This window comes from Argiope bruennichi, chromosome 1 (assembly GCF_947563725.1).
Source record: "Argiope bruennichi chromosome 1, qqArgBrue1.1, whole genome shotgun sequence".
NCBI lineage: Eukaryota > Metazoa > Arthropoda > Arachnida > Araneae > Araneidae > Argiope > Argiope bruennichi.
In genome coordinates, this window is record NC_079151.1 from 57627982 (window position 1) to 57651317 (window position 23336).

The 23336-nt window shown below is 30.4% G+C and overlaps 1 protein-coding gene across 5 annotated transcripts in view; it reads right to left on the reverse strand.

Annotated features, from left to right (window-relative positions):
* The window catches only part of LOC129956775 (kinesin-like protein KIF26B), a 617661-nt gene that overhangs the window by 20825 nt on the left and 573500 nt on the right, over positions 1 to 23336 (reverse strand). For all 5 annotated transcript variants that reach the window (XM_056068736.1, XM_056068835.1, XM_056068924.1 and 2 more), the window contains 3 exons: positions 22994 to 23191; positions 12494 to 12643; positions 3884 to 3970 (listed from right to left, as the gene is read on the reverse strand). In XM_056068736.1, the coding sequence (XP_055924711.1) occupies positions 3884 to 3970; positions 12494 to 12643; positions 22994 to 23191 (435 nt within the window). The remainder of the gene's footprint in view (positions 1 to 3883; positions 3971 to 12493; positions 12644 to 22993; positions 23192 to 23336) is intronic.

Genomic DNA, 23336 nt, shown 5'->3' on the forward strand with positions numbered 1-23336 from the left:
TTGATTAAATAATTAAAATTTCAATTGCAATTAAAATAGTTAAAATAACCAAAAGCTAGTTAACTACTATTTCAATGTTTAGAAAAATTTCGATTCTGACTTATAAGCTAAATTATTGCTTACTCATTTTCATAGAGACTTTAAAAGACCATCAAAATTGAAAAAGAATTTTTATAAAATATATAGAATTCCCTTTGTAGTAAAATTCACTCATAAGTAGAATTCACTTGCATTTGCATTGCACATAATATTCCATTAACTCCCAACTAAATTTAAAGAATAATTTTTAGTGTATTTCTTTTACATGTTAAAAACACCATGATATAAAATTAAATTCCTATAAATTTTTTTGTAGGTTATAATTTTTAATTCTTCTAGAAAAATTGTTGAAAAATCGATAGTTTATATATATATATATATATATATATATATATATATATATATAAATAAGGTTTCTTCCGAATTCCTTATTTTTGAAAATAAATCAAAGAAAAAATTTCAAAGTGATGAAACTTGAAAATTTGTCTTATTGAGTATATAACTAGTTAAATATAATTTAGGAATTTAGAAATACATTTATTGACTGTTTAAACAAACCAAACCAGAAATAAAGTACTACTTTCAGCATATCCTTATCCTTGCTACAGCTTGTTTACAATTTGTATTATATTGTGCAATATTATATGATATTAATCAATATTACACTATATTATACAATATTGCAAATACTGATCAATGTCATACAATACTACAGTATTCGTGTGCTACTAGCGATATTGAAATGAATAAAATGCCGGGCATTAACAGGTTAAAAGGAGTGAAAAGTTTCACAACTAAAATTAAAGTACTTATTACAAACAAAAATTCATTCAAAATAACTGAATGAATCTTTAGGAAAATCGTATATCGTGTTGTTTATCAACCATGTTTAGATTAAAAATCTTCGCATCACATAAAGTTTAATTTAGATTTTGATTCTTAGTGCAATAGATACACACAAAAATCATTCAAAATATAAAAGAAATCAGGAAAATCTTTATGATATTATAACGTGCCATGGAAAAGAATACAAAAGAAATCTGGAAAACCTTATGATATTATAACGTGCCACGGAAGAGAAAAGAATAAGTATCATTTTGAGATAGTTCAATTTTGGAATCTCCGAGAATTGTGCAAGTGTAGAGCTGCAAACCACTCGTGGATGAGATCGATAGCTGTAAATCCAATTTGTAGCCTACTATAAAGCATACATCTATTATAATGTATATTATGCATATCCAATGAATATTGCAGTACATTCCGAGTTGTCAGTTATTACCAAGACCTGTTAGGATCGTTGCACTTAATATAGTTGCGGATCTAATCAGAATTTCATGTTTACACGTTGAATGGATATTAACATATCTAAACTGATTTTAAATTTTGCATGATTATTTAACGTATATTTTCTCAAAATTGAATGATTATTCTATTTAGTTGTAATAAATTTGAGACTAGTTATTACTAAAACTAATTAAGATTATTGCAACTAATTTAGTTTCTAATCTAATCAGATTCTTAAGTCTGCCATTATATTGCAAATTGGCATATTTGAGTTATTACAAACTGTCTGAATTGCAGATTAGCACAACTAAATGACTGATTTTAAAATTTTATATGATTATTTAAAGTTTATTTTCTCAGACTGATATGATTATTTTACTCAGTTATAAAAAATTTGAATCAGTTATTATGAAAAATTAGATTTGTTGCAATCAGTATAATTTGATTTAATAAGAATCTCGCAAATATATACTCTGACCTATAGACTAACACATCAAAATGTTTTATCTATAGGACTATCTTACTTGTTTTTTCTGAAAATCACATGATTCTTTCATTTATTTATAATAAATTAGGGAAATATGATTTCTTCCTTTCTCAGAAATTATTATATAATCTATAAGATGATGCTTTTGAACTAGAATAGCAATTTAGTTCAGTCATATTAACTTAGGTTTAGAAGCGGCACGAGGACTATTTTGAGGTTAGCCGTAAAGTTGAGTCCTAAGGGCTCTCAGAGACCACAGTACAACTTTTTCCGAGGGAAGCACTTCCCATTATAATAGGAGGTAGCCGACCCTCAGCATTTCTGTACCCATCCGGATGGCGAGGACCATCCATTATACTGGAAACTTCTTATTCTTAAATCTGAAAAGTCCTCTCGGTGGGAGCGTTATATAGGGCAATGGACATAAAATCTGGGGATGATGTAGGCATAGTTAAAATATATCATGCATACTCATAGTGTTAACAAGGTAGAATCAATTGATATCAGTCGAATTCAAAAATAGGTGCAGTACCCGATTATTTTAGTCGGCTACAGTTTTCGGTACCTTATACTTTGTATCAAGTAAGATAAATATATAAACTGTATCAACCTGATGCAAAGTATCAGGTTGATGTAGTATCGTCCAACTATACATCCAATAAGCCACTACTTTAATCAAAGTTCTTTTGTCATGGCCTTCCCTCTTCTACAAGAATCTCAATGAAATCCAATACTAATTTGTGAAGTGCCTTTGACGTGCATTAAGTGAGCTTGACTAATTCCATAATAAAAGGATGAAACGATTTTTTTTAGCAAAGTAGAGATTAAAAATAAATTAAAATGATAAGCAATAAGCTCTTTTACAGGCAATTTTTACTTAAAACTGAATTAGCACAGGCCAAGGAATATTTAAAGTCTATCAAAACAAAATTTTTCAAGCAAAAATCCTGGCTCTTCCGTGTGAAAGATGCAGGCAAATATCACTATCCTTAAATGTGAAAAATGCAAAGTCATTAGAGATACTTTATAAAAAAAAATAGCAACTGCATAAAGGAACTTCTGCAGGGTAGTCAACAAAAATAAGGCATGAAATTGATTGTTAAAAATATTTTAGCTTCCAGAAAAGCGAAATAAAATTTAAAGGGGAAAGAAAAAGAGAGAAAAGATTTGTGAGTTTTAAAATATTTTATCTACGAAAATTTCTTTTAATGTATAGCATTTTTCACGCTAAATTTTTTTGATACAGCTTAATCATTTAATAGTTTTGCAATAAATAAATAAATACTATTTAATCTATATGCTGATGCTTTGTATTAGCCATTAGATATTAAAGGAAACACAATTTTTCATCTCATAAATATATGATAATGATAAAATGAATTGGTATGCAATTTAATGTATTAGAATTATTGACGAAATATTATATTATCCCTTTTGATTGTATTTGTTTTTATATAATTACAATGTTTATGACATATAATACGGATTGTTTATATTGTAAAGTAGTAGTTTTGCTACATTTATGATAATGTTGAACTATACTGTGTTAATCATTAGAATAAAACATTTTTATGATTTTTCCTTTGTTTTTGTTTAGTTATTAGTTAACAAACTTTGTATAGAAGAATGAATATTGATTGCTAACTTGAGAACTTTTTTAACTAATATTGATTCATTCTATCATAGATTTTAGAAAGTAATGTTGTGGTCCAAATTGTTGTATTTTGAATATCGATTACGCTGATGTTCTTCAGAAATGCTAGTGGCTGTAATTTGTACACCCATAACGGCAGAGCAAATTATCAAATTTTTATTAATATTTCTATTAGCCAAATAAAAATTCCATACACAGAAACAGAGCCAAAAATATCGAAAGTCTTTCGAAACTTTATTATTTATAAATAGAATTATGCACGATGTGAATTCTTTTTTATTATTTGGAATGTGTTATTACAAGTTCAAAAAATCTGAAGAGAATCTTAAAGTTAATTATATTTTTTCAGATTTGAAGTAATTATTTCATGTGATACAGAAGCTTATGTTCAAAGGATAATGAGTGATTTTGATACTTACCTCCTCCTTTGCCTCCTCTCTCCACTCTGTACTGATAGAGGTGCAATGTGAAAAGGAAATGCGAATTTCTACCTTCATCATCGCCATCTAAAGGAAAATATATAAGCAATGATCACATCAATACATTTTTACATAAGTATTGATTACTCTAATAAACCAAAGAATATTTTTTTGTTTCGGATATCTTATTTTGAAATTCACTATTTAATATTAATTCTGTAATCTTTAATTTATCTCTGAAAATGTAATAAAATCCTTAATTTTTCTGAATATAATTTTGCACTGACATAGAATGTTATTTCAATTTATTTTTACTTTTTTGTATACAAAATATACATAGCTAAAAAAAATCACGCTGAAAATCTTTCCGAATTCGAATTTTTTTATATATTGTATATCTTTGTCTTTCAATGAATAGTATGATTCAAAAACTCGGTTTTCTAGGTAATTTAATTTTGGTATCTGGCCTTTGCAATAAAAGTTCAAATATGGGAGAAATCCGGCAGAGCTTGCCCATATGAGCCTTTGCCTTTGCATATGAATAGAATTTGAAAACGAAACTTGCTAAATGGATGAAATACAGCTAATGATTTTGTCACCAGTATTGTACACTTATTCCAAATTTTGGTTTCATTTAATCAAAGGGAGTAGATTAAAAATGCATTCTAATTTAGCATTATATGACTAGGCTAAACATGGTAAGTTTAATATTTTGTAAATATACGGGAAAGTAAAGGAATAAACACTCGCGCTGATTTTTCATATAAACTCTCATTGATGGTAACACAGCTTCATAGTTTGTCAACAACCAAACAAAGCAGAAGTAGTTGTGGTAAAGTAAACCAAATATTCGTTTTGCAAGAACATGTTATTGACGATAAAAATAATCACTGAACGCTTGCAGTAGCATAGAATTTTCGAACAGAAGTGTTTTAATAGTTTTTCTATGAATGACAACTAATGAAAGATCACGCACTCATTTTTAATAAAAATGGAGTTGAAAAATAAATAAATTAACCCCTTAACAGGAGTGTCTATGTTTGGTTCACGCATTGAATCATCGTATTTTTAAGCTTAAAATTTGAAATCAATTCAATGATTTATCCATGGTCAGTATTAGGTAGATAGAATACAACTAGAAAGAATATTTGTAAGCTCCAGTTTCAGTGAATTTACATTGCAGGTTTACTCCTTTAAATTTGAAGTGAATTAAAAAGAAGCCTTAAAATCAAAAAGAAAAATAATGCAGACTCATATTTTTAACACTTACTTTTAGGAGTTTGGTTCAAAAAAGGAGACTGGAATTCTATTAAAACATTATTATTGTTTTATTTCTTGCCTATTTTATCTTCTTAGAGTTCTGACGCTTTCTATCAATAGTTCAAATCTCTATCGAAGGAAAGAAACATGAAATAAAAGAGTAAAACTTTGGCTATCGCTGACGATATTTGATTCACGCCAGTGATTCATACTTGCTATCTAATTGGATGACCTCTTCTCTACTTTAATTAAGAAGTATTAGAGAAGGGACTCCTTTAATTAGATAGAAATTGTGAACCGCAAACATGAGTCAGGGCAACGAATACGTTAAGATAACTAGAAACCAAACCATCTAGGGCGTAAAAGAGATTTTATAACTTGATATAAAATATATATTGATTCCAAGGTTTTAACCTATAATGACTTAATTGATTCTAAGGATTTTAACATAGTTTCACTCTCTGATAATGATGCCCAAGGCACCAATCGGAAGTAATCGCTCCAATCGATTAAACTCAGCCCTGCGTAGATCTTATAATTCAATAAAAAATACATGCAATCTATAATCATATCGAGTGCCGAATAAACTCTTAGCAAAATCAATATGAGAACATATTTACAAAACAGATGTCATTTAATTTAATAATAAGGAAAACAACATGATTAAAGGATTAAATCCTTACTAGATATAAGATTTAAATCACTACTAGATATAAGATTTGTGTATAATTGGAAATATCGATTTACAATCGTATTGTTCTAAAAATAATAATCGAGAAATATATTGCTTCCTTGGAGAAAAGGAACATGGAATAATCCTCGCCCAAAACTAATAATGACCTCATTTAAAACACATATTAAACTAATTCTATCTAAATAAAGGATTTATTAAGAATGGAAATTCCTTTTACTACTGTAATCACCACTTCAATTATAAAGCAATCCAGTGATCAAAATGGCTCGAAGTAACGAAAGATATTCATATCTGTCTTCCAAACATGTTGCTGACCCTTTCACTTTCACATCACACATACACAACTGTATATTTTTCACATTCCGCCCCTTCACCTCTGAGTGCGCTAATTAAAGTGTGAATTTTTGTTATTAAAACCGCTTTTAGGAAATTGCTTGTAATGCGCGTTACTACCATCAAGGAAGTGAGTCACGCAATCCTCAACAGGAGTGCATGAATGATGTGGAACACGCCAAACGTTTAGGAGCTAATGCTTCTTGGCGTAAAAAGTACTTCGTCTTGTAGCAACCAACGGCTGGTTTTAAATTGCGGTTAGAAGCTGAGAATCGCAAATGGCAGTTCTCATCGATTTTTTTTCTTATCATTCTCCAAAGGGCTTTGATTTCGGTATTCGAATAAAAACGAGCAATTTTGCTAATTTTTCATTAGTTCTTTTTTTTCTTTTTGTCTAAGTAGAAAACTTTTTCGTAATGGCATAAAAGAAACTAAATAATTTTTTTCACAAGGGAACAGATTTCTTGGTCATTAACTACTCTAATTAAAGAATGTATTTTTTTTTGCATTTTCTTAATTTGGACATAATGATTCAATAAGAGCTACAATCCGTAAGCGGATAAATCACTTAAGTCATAGACAATGTTTTATACGCTACATCTTTGTAATTCATGCTTTCGAATGATCGAATGGTATAGTTATTGACATTTCATGTGACTGAATAGATAAACAGTAAAATTGAAGAATATGCATGAGATGGATGTTTGAGTTTCTCAAAGAGAAATGATTCACATCTGTGCCTTACCATATTATAAACTTGGATAAAATATGTATTGGCGAGTATGTTCAATGAGTTTATACTCTTAAAAGTTATTTTTGACTATCCACATCGTGTTCGGGAACAAAAACAGGTAGTAAAAATCCCAAAAGAATGCCTATTATGAAATAATCAGATCAGCTTACAGCACTCATTTGTAAATTTAGAAATGGGCAGCAAATGAAACATTACTAACAATCAAAAGGATATTGTAATGTTTGACACGACCATAATATTCTAGAGTATCGACTTGAGTGAGTGTCATAGCATATACAGCAAGTATTATGCTATACAGTGAATGCATACAATGTTGAGTTGACATAATTAGAATGTTTTGGCTGCCATTTATCTCATGTTTATGAAGAGACAGAGAGGAGAAAAGAACAAAGGAAGATCGATCGTATTGCGAAATTTTTATATCAGTATGCACTACTCGTTTCCTAATTTAGAAATGGTCAGAAAATGAAATATTTCTGGCAGACCAAAGAAAATTATAATGTTTATTCAAGAACAAGATCTCAAAGTTATAAGAATTTTGATATTCTTAGATGTGGTAATATCTATAGTAATCAAAGTGAATATAAAATAGTGTATACTAGGAACAAACAATTATGGGAGATGTTGTTGCGGCAAGCAAGCAAACAATTCTGTATGATTACTTTTAGCTTGAGTGGCATCACTTTGTTTTGTTGTTATTCTAAAACTACTTATATGCTTGTACGTCTACTTATTGTGAAGAATAAATGTATGTTTTACTAACGCCTTCGTCTGTAATAGATGTAATGCTGGTATAAACATGACACTATTCACCAGTCAGTTTTAGCATATAAACAGCTTGAGTATTTATAATTCCTTCTAGATTAGAAAACTGAGGAATTTCCAGAGTAGGAACTCAATGAATTGCATCTATTTCCAAACTCAGGCTGTGCTAGGAGCGCCAGTGCATGAAAGTATTCAAAACATTTGCCTCGGCGATGTTCTAGGATCATAACACAAAAGCAGACCAGATTCCAGTGGGCTAAACTATATCAATACTGGATTGTCGTTGATTATTACCAAGGTATAGACTTAAATGAATTGATATAGCATAAGTCTTCTTGAAAAAGTTCTTTTTGGAAATACTAGTATAGTTATTAGTGCTTGAGAACTTTTTTCAAGTAGTACGTGAAATAATAAAATTGCATTAATTATTTTGCATGAATTATAGTATCTGTTGTATAAAGATGCATAATTATTTCTCGCAAAATATTTGCAATGTTTTTCCAGTCAAAAAGGATAATATTTTTTAATTAATTATTACATAGAGATTATTATGTAAACAACGATTGTTAATTTGTATAAATAAAGTGATAGAAATAATGCAATTTAAATAATAAAATGTTTTTTTTTAAATTGTTAATTTTGTCTTATCTTTCTGCAATGACGAACAATGATATATCTTGATATCCTACCCTAAGTGTGAACATTTTTACAATGTATAAGAGTCCATCAAAGTATTTCCGCCAGCTTATTTAATGCATCCTTTTATCCTTTTGCGTTCTTATGAGCTCCTAAAACTCTATTTGAATTATTGAGCATTAAACCTGCGTGATGCCGTTGACTCATTCATTAACAACAGTACCTTTTTATTGCTTACCATGCCGGCCAGGTTAAAGCACTTTCTTCCTAAATGAGGAAATTAACGTACAGGTATTCGTCGTTTTATGCGAGTTTTATTCCTCGGTTTAGTGCAAAAACCTGTACCAGAAACAACGCCTTTCTTTTTATTCATGCCATATATCGATTCGACAGGCGCAAGAGGTGGTAAAATGGTACCCGAATAATTTACATAAAGACTTAAGTGCCAGAATAAACTTCTTATTTCTGCTTATAGATCATATATCTTGGCAATTTATTTATTTGGAAATTTTTCGTCCGGATGATTATTTTTTTAGATTAATCCCTTGTAAAATGCATTCTGTAAGTGAAAGTTTTTGTCACATGGGAAGATTTTTAAAACATACAAGGAAAAGTTGAACTTTGATATTATAAATAAAGTAGTTGCTGCAACGATAGGGTTGGGAGTAAAATATACATGGTAACTATTAAAATAAATATTTACATCAGAAAACTGAATGAATTCAAAAACATTGCCATTTTTTGCTATGAAGAGAATTGTTAACAATCTTTAATGTCGTACTAAATTTTCAGTTGATGTTATTGAACATAGTGAAAAAAAAAGTAAACCACATTTATGTATTTTCAATGACAGTAAGCAATTTAAATGTTTTCAGGGATTAATTGCCAGTTCATCGATTCATTTAATTAAAATTTGGATTTCATACAAGTGGCGCCATCTGGTAATGAGCATAAGAAAAATCTATTTAAAGATTCCATAAAATTTATAATAATAAATTAAAATTTAAAGTGTAAGAATAATAATAAAAAACATACCTTAAATAAACTAATAAAAGTATTTTTTTAATACTTATTTCAATAAGATATTAAAAAATGATATATTTTACTCTTATTCCAGTAGTAATAGAGTTTAAAAAATACCAGCTACCCAACATTTGCAACGTGGAACTGAGCATTTATCTTTCAGCAAGAAAACAGAAGCGAGCAGTTAAAAAAAATACCCCCAGTTAAAATCTTTTTTTTCCATCCCCACTATTAACATTTTTCATCACAGAGCGTAATTTTTAACGTTATGAAGATAGGCAGCCAACATAAATGTATAAACAACAATAACAACAAAAAGAATAATCCAAACCCTTACCAGGCATAGTTTTTCAAGTCACGTAGCTCCCTGCTTTTAGCTTCCATTACAGAAGCTTAAGAAGATATATGAAGGGCCGTGGGGAGAAGGCAGGGGCTGAAAAGGCTTTATACTGATCTCCCCTCTTTTTTTTTTATTCTCATGAATATTCGCAGAGGATCCCCTGAAAATGGGGCATTTTTTGAAAGTCCGTTCACGCACTTTTTTAAGCGCTTTCTGAAGGGTGTTGGGCTTAAATGTGTATCAGTGTGCTCGTCCTACCCTACCAGCAAGCACTTGCTTGCCGTTATTTACGTCCGCAAGAAGAAGTGGAAGCCCATTCAATAAGGTATTAAGTCCAGTGCAATTTATGATCGGCTTGTTCAGCGCTGAGGTTCTAACGTGAGAATGGCGATAGGGTCATTGTGGCCGAGACAAAGTACTTCCGGAAGGTCTTTTTCTAGGGTCTTTGTTCTGGGAGACTTATGCCAGATCAACTCATTTATGCCAATCCTCCGCTAAGCCCTTCTATGAGTTTGGAAAAACACTTATTCGACAGTTTCTGTCATTAGATTATTGTTTTTATATGCAGACCGAGGAATAAATGGAGCCCTCTAAGGATGGGGAGGGGTGGAATTTAAGCTGTAGAACAGTGGGAACTCTTTATTCAATCTCAAAATACCACTGAATTATCTTTAGGGGACTTAATTCTTAGGTAAATCCTTAAAGAGGATTATTAAGAGGAATTATATCCATTCTTAGAGTGAGATGTTTGAATAATGTTACAAAATATTTGAAAGGATGTGTGTTTTACTTGTAAAACAATGCGTATCTTTTGTATTAGAAAGGCATTTCGGTTTGTTTAAGAAACTGAATTCTGTATTTCTCTCATTCTCATATTACAGAGAAGTTGATTCATTTCCAGGGATTATAAAATGAGAGTGGAAAAATTAGGTTACAAAGCTTTTTGGGAATGTTAAATTCTCTAAAATATTTATAGAATATTTTAATTGTGGAAGTCGTTTTTATTTATCAAATATGAAACAATCTATTAATTTACTGTAAAGAAAAATTAGAGGGAAAATACGATGTTGAAAAATTATAGGGTGATTAGCAATAAAATGCGCAAATAAATTCTTCAGAGAATTATAATGATAAAATCAATAGTCATGAAAATATAAACCTAGTAAACGGGTATTAAGTCACTGGTAAACCTCAATGAGAAAAAGAGAAGTGAATGATTATTCACCCTGCCTCCCAAAACAAAAGGAAGATAATTATTCAAAAAATAATCATATTTTTTATATTTAGTAATTTTGTATTTAAAATATAAATATCTATTAAATTGACATTCGGGCTGTTATAACAATCAGTATTTTTTGAATTCCTATAATGTTAATAGCTCACATTTCATATTCATGACTACTTTGATTGAATTATTATACTACGAGAATTTAATTATGCAAGGAACTGCTCATTTATATGACTTATTTGTATATGACTTATTTGTGACATTCTTTCCATTTATTGAACTTATTTGTGACATTTCTTTCATTTGCAAGACTTTTTTGTGACATTCTTTTCATTTATTGAACTTATTTGTGACATTCTTTTCATTTATTGAACTTATTTGTGACATTTCTTTCGTTTGTAAGACTTATTTGGTACATTCTTTTCATTTATTGAACTTATTTGTGACATTTCTTTCATTTGCAAGACTTATTTGTGACATTTCTTTCATTTGCAAGACTTATTTGTGACATTCATTTCCTCGTCTTTTGAAATTTATATCACTGAGATCTTATGTTCTGACGAATTCTATTTTTTTTCCTATTTAGCGCGGTAAATAGGCATATTTTAATTCGAGTTATCCGGCATATATATTTAAATCTATGGTTATAAAATCTATATCAGTTTTAAATGTTGAAGAAATGAACACTCTAGACAAATTGAGAATTTTAGTTTAATGAAGTAAATTCTTAATAAACCAATTACATAGTTGTATAAAAACGCAATTACAAATTTTACGCAGCTTGATAAAATGGCATATAGGATGCCAGCAGTATTAACAACAAATCTTTGAAGCACCTAAAATCAGCACTAAAAAAACTCGTCGTCTCGTTATTCACGCTTCGCATGTTTTTATTTATGTAATTGCATTGTACTATATCAGATTTATATCCAACTGATTTTATATTAATTATTATCTTGTGAGAACATGAACGTGATGTTGTTTTGGTTTGAAGTTTTTGAATACACAAAATATATGGGCAGAAAATTGGCGATTTATCGCTTTGAGGCGTCAATTTTTCGCTTTTAGGGTTATTAGAAAATGATAAAGAAAAATTAAAGAAAAGATAAAATGTTGTCACATTTCCCGATTTATATAATTTCTAGCTGGCAAAAAAAGTTTTGGAGCTCGAATGATTTTGAAATGGGAAAAAAGCCTTGTTTTCTAAATATCGGCGCATGTGTAATCTCATTTGATTGTTTCAAACGTGTTTAAACTGGTTAATGACTTAAATTAATTAAGGCAAACAATGACTTAAAATAAATAATGTTCTCACATGATAACATGAAATTTGCGATAGCAGATTTCACTTTTTTGTAATTTCTTTTATATTTTCGATCCGTTTGGTTTATTTAATTCGCTGGCAAAGAGCTTACTCTAGCAATATTCTCTTACCGTACGATCTCATGTTCAATGGTTTATAAATAATTTGTTCCTGACTTATCCTTAACGTTTGTCTAAGTAATTTTGACTCTTTCTGTAAGTCACAAAATGAAAAAAGAAGAACATTTTCCGAAGATTCAGAGAATATGCATTACCTCTATTTCTAGCAGCCAAAGCCGCGTCCAGAAGGTAAGCGGCTTTCTCTGCGGTTGGGGCTCTTAGCTCGCTTTGGTTGATGAGTTGAGCCCCAAAGATGGGATCATCCCTTAAGTACACACCTGGGGATGTTCCGCTACCCTCTGTACCTGAAAGTATAAAAAAGTAAGTCACAAGATGCGTCTTGAAAGTCATTTGAATTTTGATCTGCTTAATTTCCTCATAAAACTGAAGGGTTAGCTTAATATTTTAACCATTTATTGCTTTGAAAATGCACACAAATGGTTTGTAATGGTTTGTAATGTAACACAATGGTTAAGTAATTAACTATGTGGTTTTCTCTGATTTTTAATTCGATAGTTTATTCCAGTTTAAGTATGAATAGTTAGTTTGGTTTCTCTTTAAAGTCATAGAATACTTGAGATATTTACGTTTTGGATAAAATTTTTGGTATTAGTAATAGTGTAAGCGAATAATTTAATTTTAGTTTTATAAATTTATGAATACGATTATTCGATATTTGTGTTATTCATGGGTAAACTAGAAAAAAAAGGAAAAGAAAAGAAAAAAAAAAAAAAAAAAAAAAAAAAGCTGGCATCCTGGCATAGGGGTAGCGCGTCTTCCCGTGATCTGGCCTTACCGGTTTCAAGTCCCGGTTCGGACATGGTTGTTCTTCAACTACGTTATATTTGTGAGATGTGTGAATGTGGCCCCCTGTAAAAAGGGTTTGTGCAAGCAAATGTGTTGCATGAGTAGATAAGACGTACTTTTGACCCTAGATGGCGCTACTGAAACAAGAGACGCTCTCTGTGCTTAAAATCGCTGATTTCAACAGCGGGTTTGTCTATGACAAATGCCGTAAAAGACAACAACAACAAGAAAGAAAGAACTTAAAGGAGATTTCAACTTCTAGTTCAAAACATCGCAGTATGATAACGTTTTAGGGTTATTTCTTCAATCTTTATTTTTTAAAACGTCTCTGTTAATGACTACTGATGTTCTTAACATCGTCGCATTGCTAGTGAGTGTAAATTCTGTAACTAAAACAATCAAAAGTATTGTTACAAAATATACATAAAATATTTTGAAAAAATATTTAAATTCGAGAAAAAGCTGCAAGGAAATATAATTGGTATTATTAAAAAGCTAAATTTTAGAGTTTTAAAATAATGTAAAAACGGGCGGTGCAATAACTTGCTTCGAAGATATTGAGGAATATATTATTTTGCTTAATTCTTAATTAAAAAGCTATTAAAATTTTGGAAAAATCCTACTTTAGTGAGAATTTCTATCTAAAAAGTAATTACATGGGAAATTTGGTAGCTCTAGATCCAACGGCCTGTTCCGTTTCAACTATTTTAAATTGTGCACACAGAGATTTACAGATAATTTGACAAAATATAAATAAAGGATATCCCAAAATGAACGCAAGATTTGAATTTGCCACTATTCTTGCAGTAATGTGTTGGCAACTCTATTAAGTATTATTCTACTCTATCTACTCTTATTAGTAGAAATGCAACGTTACATAACAGAAGTAAAAACATTTTTTTTCTTTAACGTTATATTTTTATTGAATCGTAAAGCACACAGGATAAGGTTATGTATGGAATAATACATAGGGCAAATGACCACCACGGCTTTGCTGACACATACGCACTCTTTTGTCGAAATTTTCCATGACCATTTTGCATAAATGTGGCTGAATTTTGTAGATGCAATGTACGCGTGCTTGTGGGATTGTTGGCATAGACCTTTGACTTTAAATAACCCCATAAAAAGAAATCTAATGGTGTTAAATTCACACGATATAGGGAGCCAATTCTCAAATTTTTGAAATGTGGCCGAAAGACTTTTATTTTTTTTTGACATATTGTTCAACAATGAGAACACGTTGTTCTATCTGTAATGCTCCTTTTTTTACGAACCCTAAACTATCAGCTATAAAATATGTTTTAGTGTAAATGTGTGTGTGTAAAATGTGTAATAGGTGGCCAACACTTTACTGCATGAATGGTAGCAAATTCAAACCTTGCATTAATTTTGGGACAATCTTTATTATCATGCTAAAACTTGATATCAGCCAGTTCAACTTTTTCAGTTCCTTATGGTCTATTTAAATAATTTTTTAAATGAATGGATTTCTCCTTTTATATAATTTTAAAAAAATGTTAAACCAAATTATCTGTTTATAGAAAACTCTATTACAATTTCATTGACATGCCAAATATTTGTACTATAGGCTATAATTTCTCTGAAAGTACATTAAATCATATACATTCAGGTAAAATTTCTAATAATTACTAATTTTTATAAAGTTTTTCATATAAAAACTTTATAATAATTCAATCGAAGAATTTTTTAAAATCAAAAATGGAGATTGCTTTTAGAGCAAAAGATTTTGACTTAAAATTAATAAACCTTTTAATATGTTGTTTAACACAGAAAACAGCTTTCAAATGTCCAAATAACTGCTTTAGTTGAATTTCATTTGGGCCTATATTTACGAGTTTCCGAGCATCAGCGATAAATGTAGTCTCAACTCTTATCATGTCGTCCTGACATGCAGTTTCCGCACAGACGCCACTTGTAGACCGTTCGCTGCTGGCTTTAATCTGATTTAGAAGATATGACGCTGCACATTCAAGGGCTGATGAGGATATGCATTCTGCCAGTATCAGGAGCATTTCCTCATTTCAACATTCACAGAGTTTTATTCATCAAGGGTTTCAAAGCGTTTCTGGTGTTCTCTAGCAAGTACAAGAGATAAATACATCGAATTATTTAGTAATAGAGAAATGCCTATGGGTTCCATAATTTTGGGGATCCAAAGCTTGGAGTTTTTTTTTACCAATATAATTTAATTCTGCCCTTAAATTAAATGTAATAGTCGTTAATTGATTAGAAGCGAAGAATAGTCATTAATTGATTAAGTGCAGAATTATAATTTAATTCTGCGCTTAATTAAAATTGTGGTGCGCTCGCACTTATTCAAATTCAAATCAAATATCATTTAAATTTTGGAACAATATTATAACAGCATTCGTCATTTACTTCCAGCAAGTTTTATATTATGCTATTTTATAAGGCCAAAATGGTATAATGCTTTATTATTATTTATTTATTTTAATCAGTCGTTAATTGATTAGAAGTGAAATAGTTAATAAGAACATATATGTTAATGTGTATGTATAGAAATGTGATACTTTCTTTTAGAGTTTTGTTAAAAATAAACTTTTAAATTTTAATTTTCGAATTATTTAAAAAAAATCGAAATAACGAAACCGGCTGTCATAAAGTGACTTAAAATTAAATGTTTCTTTCTTATAGTTTCTCAGCTTTGGTACTTAAATTGGATGTATGAATTTAAACATTAAAATCTATAAAAATATAACTTCTTTTGAGGTAGGGGAAGGGAAAGGAAGACTTGTATACAAGGGAGACTTGTAGTGTAGACGCCTAAAGAGTTTCCTCCGGCCCTGGTTGCACAACTGTTGCTAACTTATAAGAAGCAAAATAGTTAACAAGAATATACATTTTTACAGGTATTTTTTTCTATTTTTAAAGTAATAGTAAATTCTTTCTTCTATTTTTAGGTAGAGAAGAAATTTTACTTCTGGTGAAGAAATTTTACTGTACATTCTAATTTATTGAATTTTAATTTAATTTATAAATTCATGATGCCCAGATATTTATACTATTTTCTACTTTATTATTTTATATGCTCTACTATTAATATTTGTACCTTTATGTACAATATTCGTAATCGAATACCCTTTTTGGGTTGCGACTGCCTGCTAATAAAGTTTTTGCTTCGTGGTCATAAGATTTCAGGCTCGAAACTCGATTTCACAGAAGAACTACAATGCAAGCGAGCAGGTTAAATTTGTCGAAATCAAATGCCATCCAGTTCGTAAGGTGTAGAAAAGGCAAAAATGTCGACTCATATGTCTTCCTAACCATTATATCAAAATAGCTCGTTTTGCTTCTAAATGAAGAGTAAGCATAACAAAACTTTTCATTATTGATTATTTTAAAAATTGAATTTTAAACTTATATATTTGTGTTCTCTAAGTGGTAAAATTTTTTACATGTTTTAATTTGAATATTAATACTTCAGTGTTTAATGCATTTACATTTTGGAATTTATAGGATTAGTTTCGATTTGAAAAAAGATGAAACTAGAAGTTAATTTCTGAGATATATGGCAGTATAAAATTTGAAAAAAATATTTTACTTCAGTAATTTTAACTTTTTTTAAAGATTGATTGTTAAAATTACTATAATAATCAAAATAAAAAAAGAATATATTTCTTTAAGAATATAATAGAGCCACCAATTAATAATAAAATTTTTTTTAGATAAATACAGTTTAACTCTACAGTGCATTGTGCAGCTATATGGTTACAAGTTTTTATTTACGTTTATAAGCTTCACATGACTGTAACAAAGAACTGCAATGAGCATATGGAAATCCTTTTTTAATTGATAAAAATTTGTAGAAAAGACCGATACAAAGCATTAGCAGTATTAGAATTAGATTTAAACTGAAAACGCGGAGAAAATATGAAGATGGCCATTAAAAATATTATCCATTATTTCCTATAAAAATATTTTCAATTTTTTTTTTGCATTGTAAAAATATTTAAGTAAAAAGTGACTTTTATCTTTATTGCAGATTGTTATAATCTGATTTGTGTCACTGGGATATTTCTGACACATTGCAATCTTTAAAAAAAATTAAACAAGATTTTTTAAAAAATAATTTTTTTAAATTATAAAAGACTATTCAAAACACACACAAGCAAACGCATACACACACACACGCATACGCACGCACGTACACACAAGCACACACACACAAGCACGCACGCACACACATGTAAAAAATAACGCATTCTAGGGTTAATTGAGGAATGGTAAATACACTTTCAGAAACGGCAAATCTACTTTTAGAAGGAAAAATAGTAGTCGAAAAGTTGAATCACATTCAACTATATCAATTCAAATTTTATGTTCCCGAGTTCTTTCAAAGAAGAATTCTTTCAGTCGTATACCTAAGTATACCCGAACAATGAAATACACACAGAATTTTTTTTTTAAAGAAGGAGGGAAAAAAGCTGAAAATTGTTACAGATCATTTCTGATACAGCGAGAACAGGCACTCGTTACCCACGTGGGACAGTCCTTGGGGCTAAATTTTTTTTATTCTCTGACCAGTGGTCAACGAACCGTTAAGAAGGTTTCCTTCTCTCATGCATCCCGGAGGCTCCTTCACTTCAATCCTCACGAGGTTTGGATCCCGGCTCTCTCTCTTCCTTCAGGTAGATGTAGTACAACATCCAGAAAGCTTGGCCCGGCGTTTCTTTCTCCGCGTCTCTGAGACTAGTAATTGGATGAACAAACTGAAGGAATCCAGTAACAGCACGTTAATGCAGTTTGCCGCTGCAGATGGAATGGGGGTGCAACAGTTCCGGGTTTCGATTCCCGATGTGGGTATTCCAGTTTTTCCTCACTTTCTGAAGGGGAGGGCCTGATGAAATTAGGACCTTTCCTGCAACCTTCATTACAAGAACGTTATGCACTATAGGAGGAGGAGAAAGAATCAATTGTTTCCACCATATGCAAACAACCCCCCTCTTGTCTTGGCGAACCAAGGTCTTGTTGATAGAAGATAGTGGTTTGGCCCATGTAGCTTTCTTCTTGAGGATATATTTTTTTTGTGAAAAGTGGTATTTTCAGTTAGAAACAACAGAATAAAGTTGAATGAATAAGTATTACACTATGGGATTAGTATTGATTTAGTAAAGTTGCTGGCGCCATCTGGCGCCCCCTTTTTCAATTCATGTATACACCCTTTTGTTTAAGATTTGTTATTTTCTGCAATTTATTTTTAAAATTTATTGTTTTGTAATGGGGTATTTTAAAAAGTAGCTTAAAATAAAATTAATTTTTTTACCTTCTCTACAAATTGCTCATTAATAATATGATAGCAATAACAACAATCATAGCAATAAAGCTAATTCACAATCCATTGTTATAAATTTGTTATAAAGTATAAAAGAAACTATGAGTAGAAATTTTCGTTGAAAAATTAAATGTGAAGAAAAAGTTAAAGCAGATGAAATATTTATTGTTCAAAAATAAAAAAATGCATGACTTCACTTATTATAAAACAAGCAAACAAACAGACGACAAAAAAAAAAAAAAAAAAAAATGAACATTAGAGAGAAAACTTGGAAATTTACATATGAGGTCATGACTGCTCATTTCTTATATAAAAGAACTCTAAGAAGTAAAACCATGATATTTTCAACGTTTCTGACAAGATAACAGATTTTATATATAACAACAACAAAAAAGAATGTGACAGCAAAGATACATTGCACATGTTCGTTGTGTTGTCTATCATTTTTTACAGAAAGATGAAGGCTCGATGTCGCTTTCTTTAAAATATTTGAATGTTCATGTGCTGATATATTACGAATATGTCGAATGAATCTTTCAGTTTTGATATTTCCTGTAGTAGGGAAGATGAGAAGAAAATGCCTTACAGAAAAATCCAAACGTCATATGCTGAATTCATAAAACTGAGAATTCATATAACTGAATAAAAAAAGTGACATTTAAGCTATCTATTGTCATTAAAATTTTGCCCAAGTAGCTTATCGGATATGAAGCAAAGACCCTTCGTTCATAGAGATAATGCTAACAAAGATGTCTCGATGTTTATTTACATGAGCACATACGATGCCTAAGATTACGTACCACGTATTTTAGTAACACGAATTAATAGCGGATGGAAGTGATGAAGCATGTTATGGATTCAGACACAAATATTCTTCAAAGAAATATAAATAAATTATTAAACTGACTTTAAATATTAGATTTTTGGATAAATGCAATTAGATGAAAAATTTTAGAAATTTCTTGTAAATTAATTCTCTAATTATATATGCTGATATCTCACTTTAATGAAATCGGGACTTGCTCTTTTATAAGATGACAGAAAAGAGCATATTTCATTTTTTTTGAGGATAATAGGGAAACATCTTTTGAACGATTATAAAAGTTTTATGGAAATATCATGATTTCTACAATGTTCTACAATCATTTCTACAATGTTCTACATGTTACAAATAGCTCTGATGAATATTGAAGGGATGCAGTTCTGATGAATGCTGTATCCCTTCAGAATCATGTTCAAACTTATCCCTAAAATTACTGGCCTCCAGCAGTCATGAAGAATTTGATGACAAAAATCGATCCCAGAAACAACAAAATTATTGACTTTAATTCCATTATGATTCGAGTTATATAGCTTGTTCTAGAAACTTCTATGTTCTGACTTGAAAACAACAAAAAGTGGAAGATAAAGCTGAGAGTCAGCCAAAATCAGTCTGAAAGTAAAGATTAGCAGACAATCGGGAGCCGTGAATAGTTGAACGCAGTCTCTTTCCTGCGATTTTCTTTGAGTAATGCAACATTTATTTATCATCGATGCGCTGCTTGTGTGCTGCTGTTTAATGCAAGTTTTATTCTTGTGTTCGTTTGGGCCGTCTTTTGGTTGCCTTTTTGTGTTTGTATTTCATGTGAAATAAATCGTCCTTATCTGTTATTGATCCCTTTGGATAATTTCAACCTTTACCCACTTCACCGGACCTTGTTTTTCAGATAAAATTCCGTAACATTATCCATAAGAAGTCCTTGATAAAAGCTCCAAAGATACTTCAGCAAGATTCTCAGTGTTTCTGTCTTGATCATGGAGCTCTTGTGGTCTCGTGGCTTGTGTTTCCACCAGACGGTTGGGAATTCGAGACTTGATTTAATCAAAGATTTACTACATAGTCAGTTCTCTGAAATATTTACGTAGTTAGAGTGAAATGTTCTTCTTTTGATGTGGTGTAGACGTTTGCAGGTGGCGATGCTAGCTTACCTGAAATGAGTTTCCAATTAAATTACGAGGTCTGATCCGAAATGGTAATTTCGAAACAGGATCCAGTTAAACAGAATCAAACTCGCAATTTTGCAGAAGACAAAGTATATATAAACCACTTAATACAAATGGACTTAATGTAGCTAATTAAAATAGCATAGCATATTAAAATGGCAATTTTGAAAAAGACAAAAATTGTATATGGTGTGTTACAAAGTGTAAAAGTTAATACAAATGGACTTAATATAGCTTAATACAATGTAATTAATAGTTGAAGGTACAAATAAAGTACAGTAGAAATATCCTTGAATTAAGTATTTCAACTCAGTATTTTATGACACTTTAGAAGATGTTTAATGAGCTGTTCTTTCCTCTAGTCCAGATCCACAATTTAAAAAGCCTTGAGAGAAAATGCTTTTTTATTGATTCATCTTCGAAACAAAGGATCGCTGTTCAGAACAATAGCATACCAGGACGAAACTAAAAGCTTTTAAACAGATCATAATAACTTTTATGTCTTCAGTAATATGTCTAAGCTCCCTGAAAGTTTCACTACGATTATCTTTTAATTTTAGGAGAAATATCCTCATAAAAAACACAAAGGATCCTCACTTTATAAACCATGCCTCGGAAAAGTTCTCTTGAAATACAAAACTCTACAGATCCGCAAATTCGTTCCGTGTGCCTTCATTCTTTCTAAGCCTCTTTTCTCCGAAATATTCCCCTTGGAATTGCCTACAAAAGAAAACTTAACAACGCACTGCCTCAGTTGTGCAAGCATTATGTTTCTAGTTTATTAAGGTAACTCCTTCGCGCTTGCTTTTACTACAGATATAAAAAAAATCGAGAAGGGGGAATACTGAATTCTTTTTAAAAATAATAAAAGCAGGCGTAAGAAGACACTAAAACAGGCTGAGTCGATGGAGTAATTATTTCTTTCATTTCAGAGTAACACTGTAAATGTTGTTAATTTTAGCAGCTAAAGAATGAGAGTGTGAGAAGATACACGCACGAAAAAAAAATGTTATTAAAAGAATGGATTCTTTTTTCCCCCCAGCAATGATGGCCTTTTTTTAAATCGGCATTCAAGGAAGAATTTATACCTGAAGGATAACAATTAGCTTTATTTAATTAAAGTTAAATTCATCGAAAGGTCACGAGGGTGCCTGAATGTGTGGCTTATTCCTTGGGGAATTTCAGAAATTGTTTACAAATAAGAAAAAGTTTCAATTGTATCTGAAGTGGCATTGATATAAATTGAAACTGCCAATAATTAGATTTATTTTTCTGTTGTTTTCCATTGCCTAGAGATGTTTATCGCCAAGAGAAAAAGGGAAAAAAGTGCTTCTAAACTGTATTTTGCAAACTGAGTTGTTAGTATTTAGATCTTAAGGTGAAGCACTTCATTGCTTTAAACAAGTAAATGACTGAAAAAGAAATGTTGGTATTGTTAAAATTTTAATGATATAATTTAATAAGACTCCACATATTTAATGGAAAGAAGTCCTTTGAAAATAATTAAGTAAAATACCAAATTTGCATTTTTTATTATTATTGTATGATTATTTAATTCCCATTGTTGTAATAAAAAGATACAAAACTACGAATCAGATTTAAAATTGTTATTTTTTTAAATCTCAGAAAGATCTAGAAATGAATTATCGATTTTTTTTATGGAAGAACTTTTCAAATGCTTAGCAATTAGAAACTCTAAATGCAATGAGTCTTAGTCCATTTATAATAAAAACTTGATTAAAATGCTTTATAATTAAATATACATACTTCAGATGAGAATATACTATAATATATAAAATAGACAAGGGATATATAAAGAAAAAATAAAATAAATAGAAGACAAAACGTAATAGATAGATGAATAAAAAGGACATCTATGTTTTTAAAAATTATAAAATAGCACTGATGACTACAAGTTAATTTCATAAAATTTTCATTATTTCATGAGTTCTTGCATATTAAGTCACTTATGCTCTTTGAAAATAAAATTTAAATGACAACAAATAGATTTTTAGTTCATGAGAATCTGTGCTAACCTGTAGTTATAAGTTTTAATTATATTTTCAAATTATTTATTTAAATATTCCAAATAGAGCATCTATACATTTGTTGCCATTGAAGGAAATTCTTTAAACTGCTCCAAGAAAAATTGCTCACTTATGTCTGAAATAAACTCAAATTGAACAAAAACTTTTTCCCCTCCAAAAATTAAGGTTACAGAGATAAAATAAAAATCCCTTCTACACCACATCTGTTCTACAGGGATTCCGCTAACTTTTCTGTCAACTTGATATATATTTCTTTTTCAACAGAATTTTCTTTTTGTCTAGTTTACTGCGGTTGTTAAACATGACGGAAACTAGGAAATCCCCGAGGGAAATCCTAGAACCGAACACTTAACCAATCCGAAGCAACAATGCGATGAAAAATGGAAGACAAGAGAACTCGATTACTAACTCGAACCATTTGTGGGAATCTTGCCATCGTATCCAGTAGGGATTACTGGCATTTTCATTGCTTCTATTGCTTTTTTTGCGTCTCGTCTTACCTGCTGCATATTCGGACAGTAGGTCCCGGAGTGTTTCGCTTCTTCCTGACAGCTCGAGCGCGGAGACTCGAACAGAAAAGCGGGCTCCAGTCTTTTGTCTTTGCTCGTAAATGAGGCGAAAGAGCCAAGAAATGGCGCAGGGCATCACACCCAGATCTTGAGGCGAGTCACTTTTCCCAACCATTGTATGGGTTTTGCCTGTATAAAAAAATAAATGGGGTAAATACTTATGATTAAGATAATATTATTTAATATGTCATAACGATTACAAGCTTTTACTTGCATTAAATATTGAGATTATTAAAAGATTCCACTTGTAGATTTTGTGGATAGTTTATTTCAG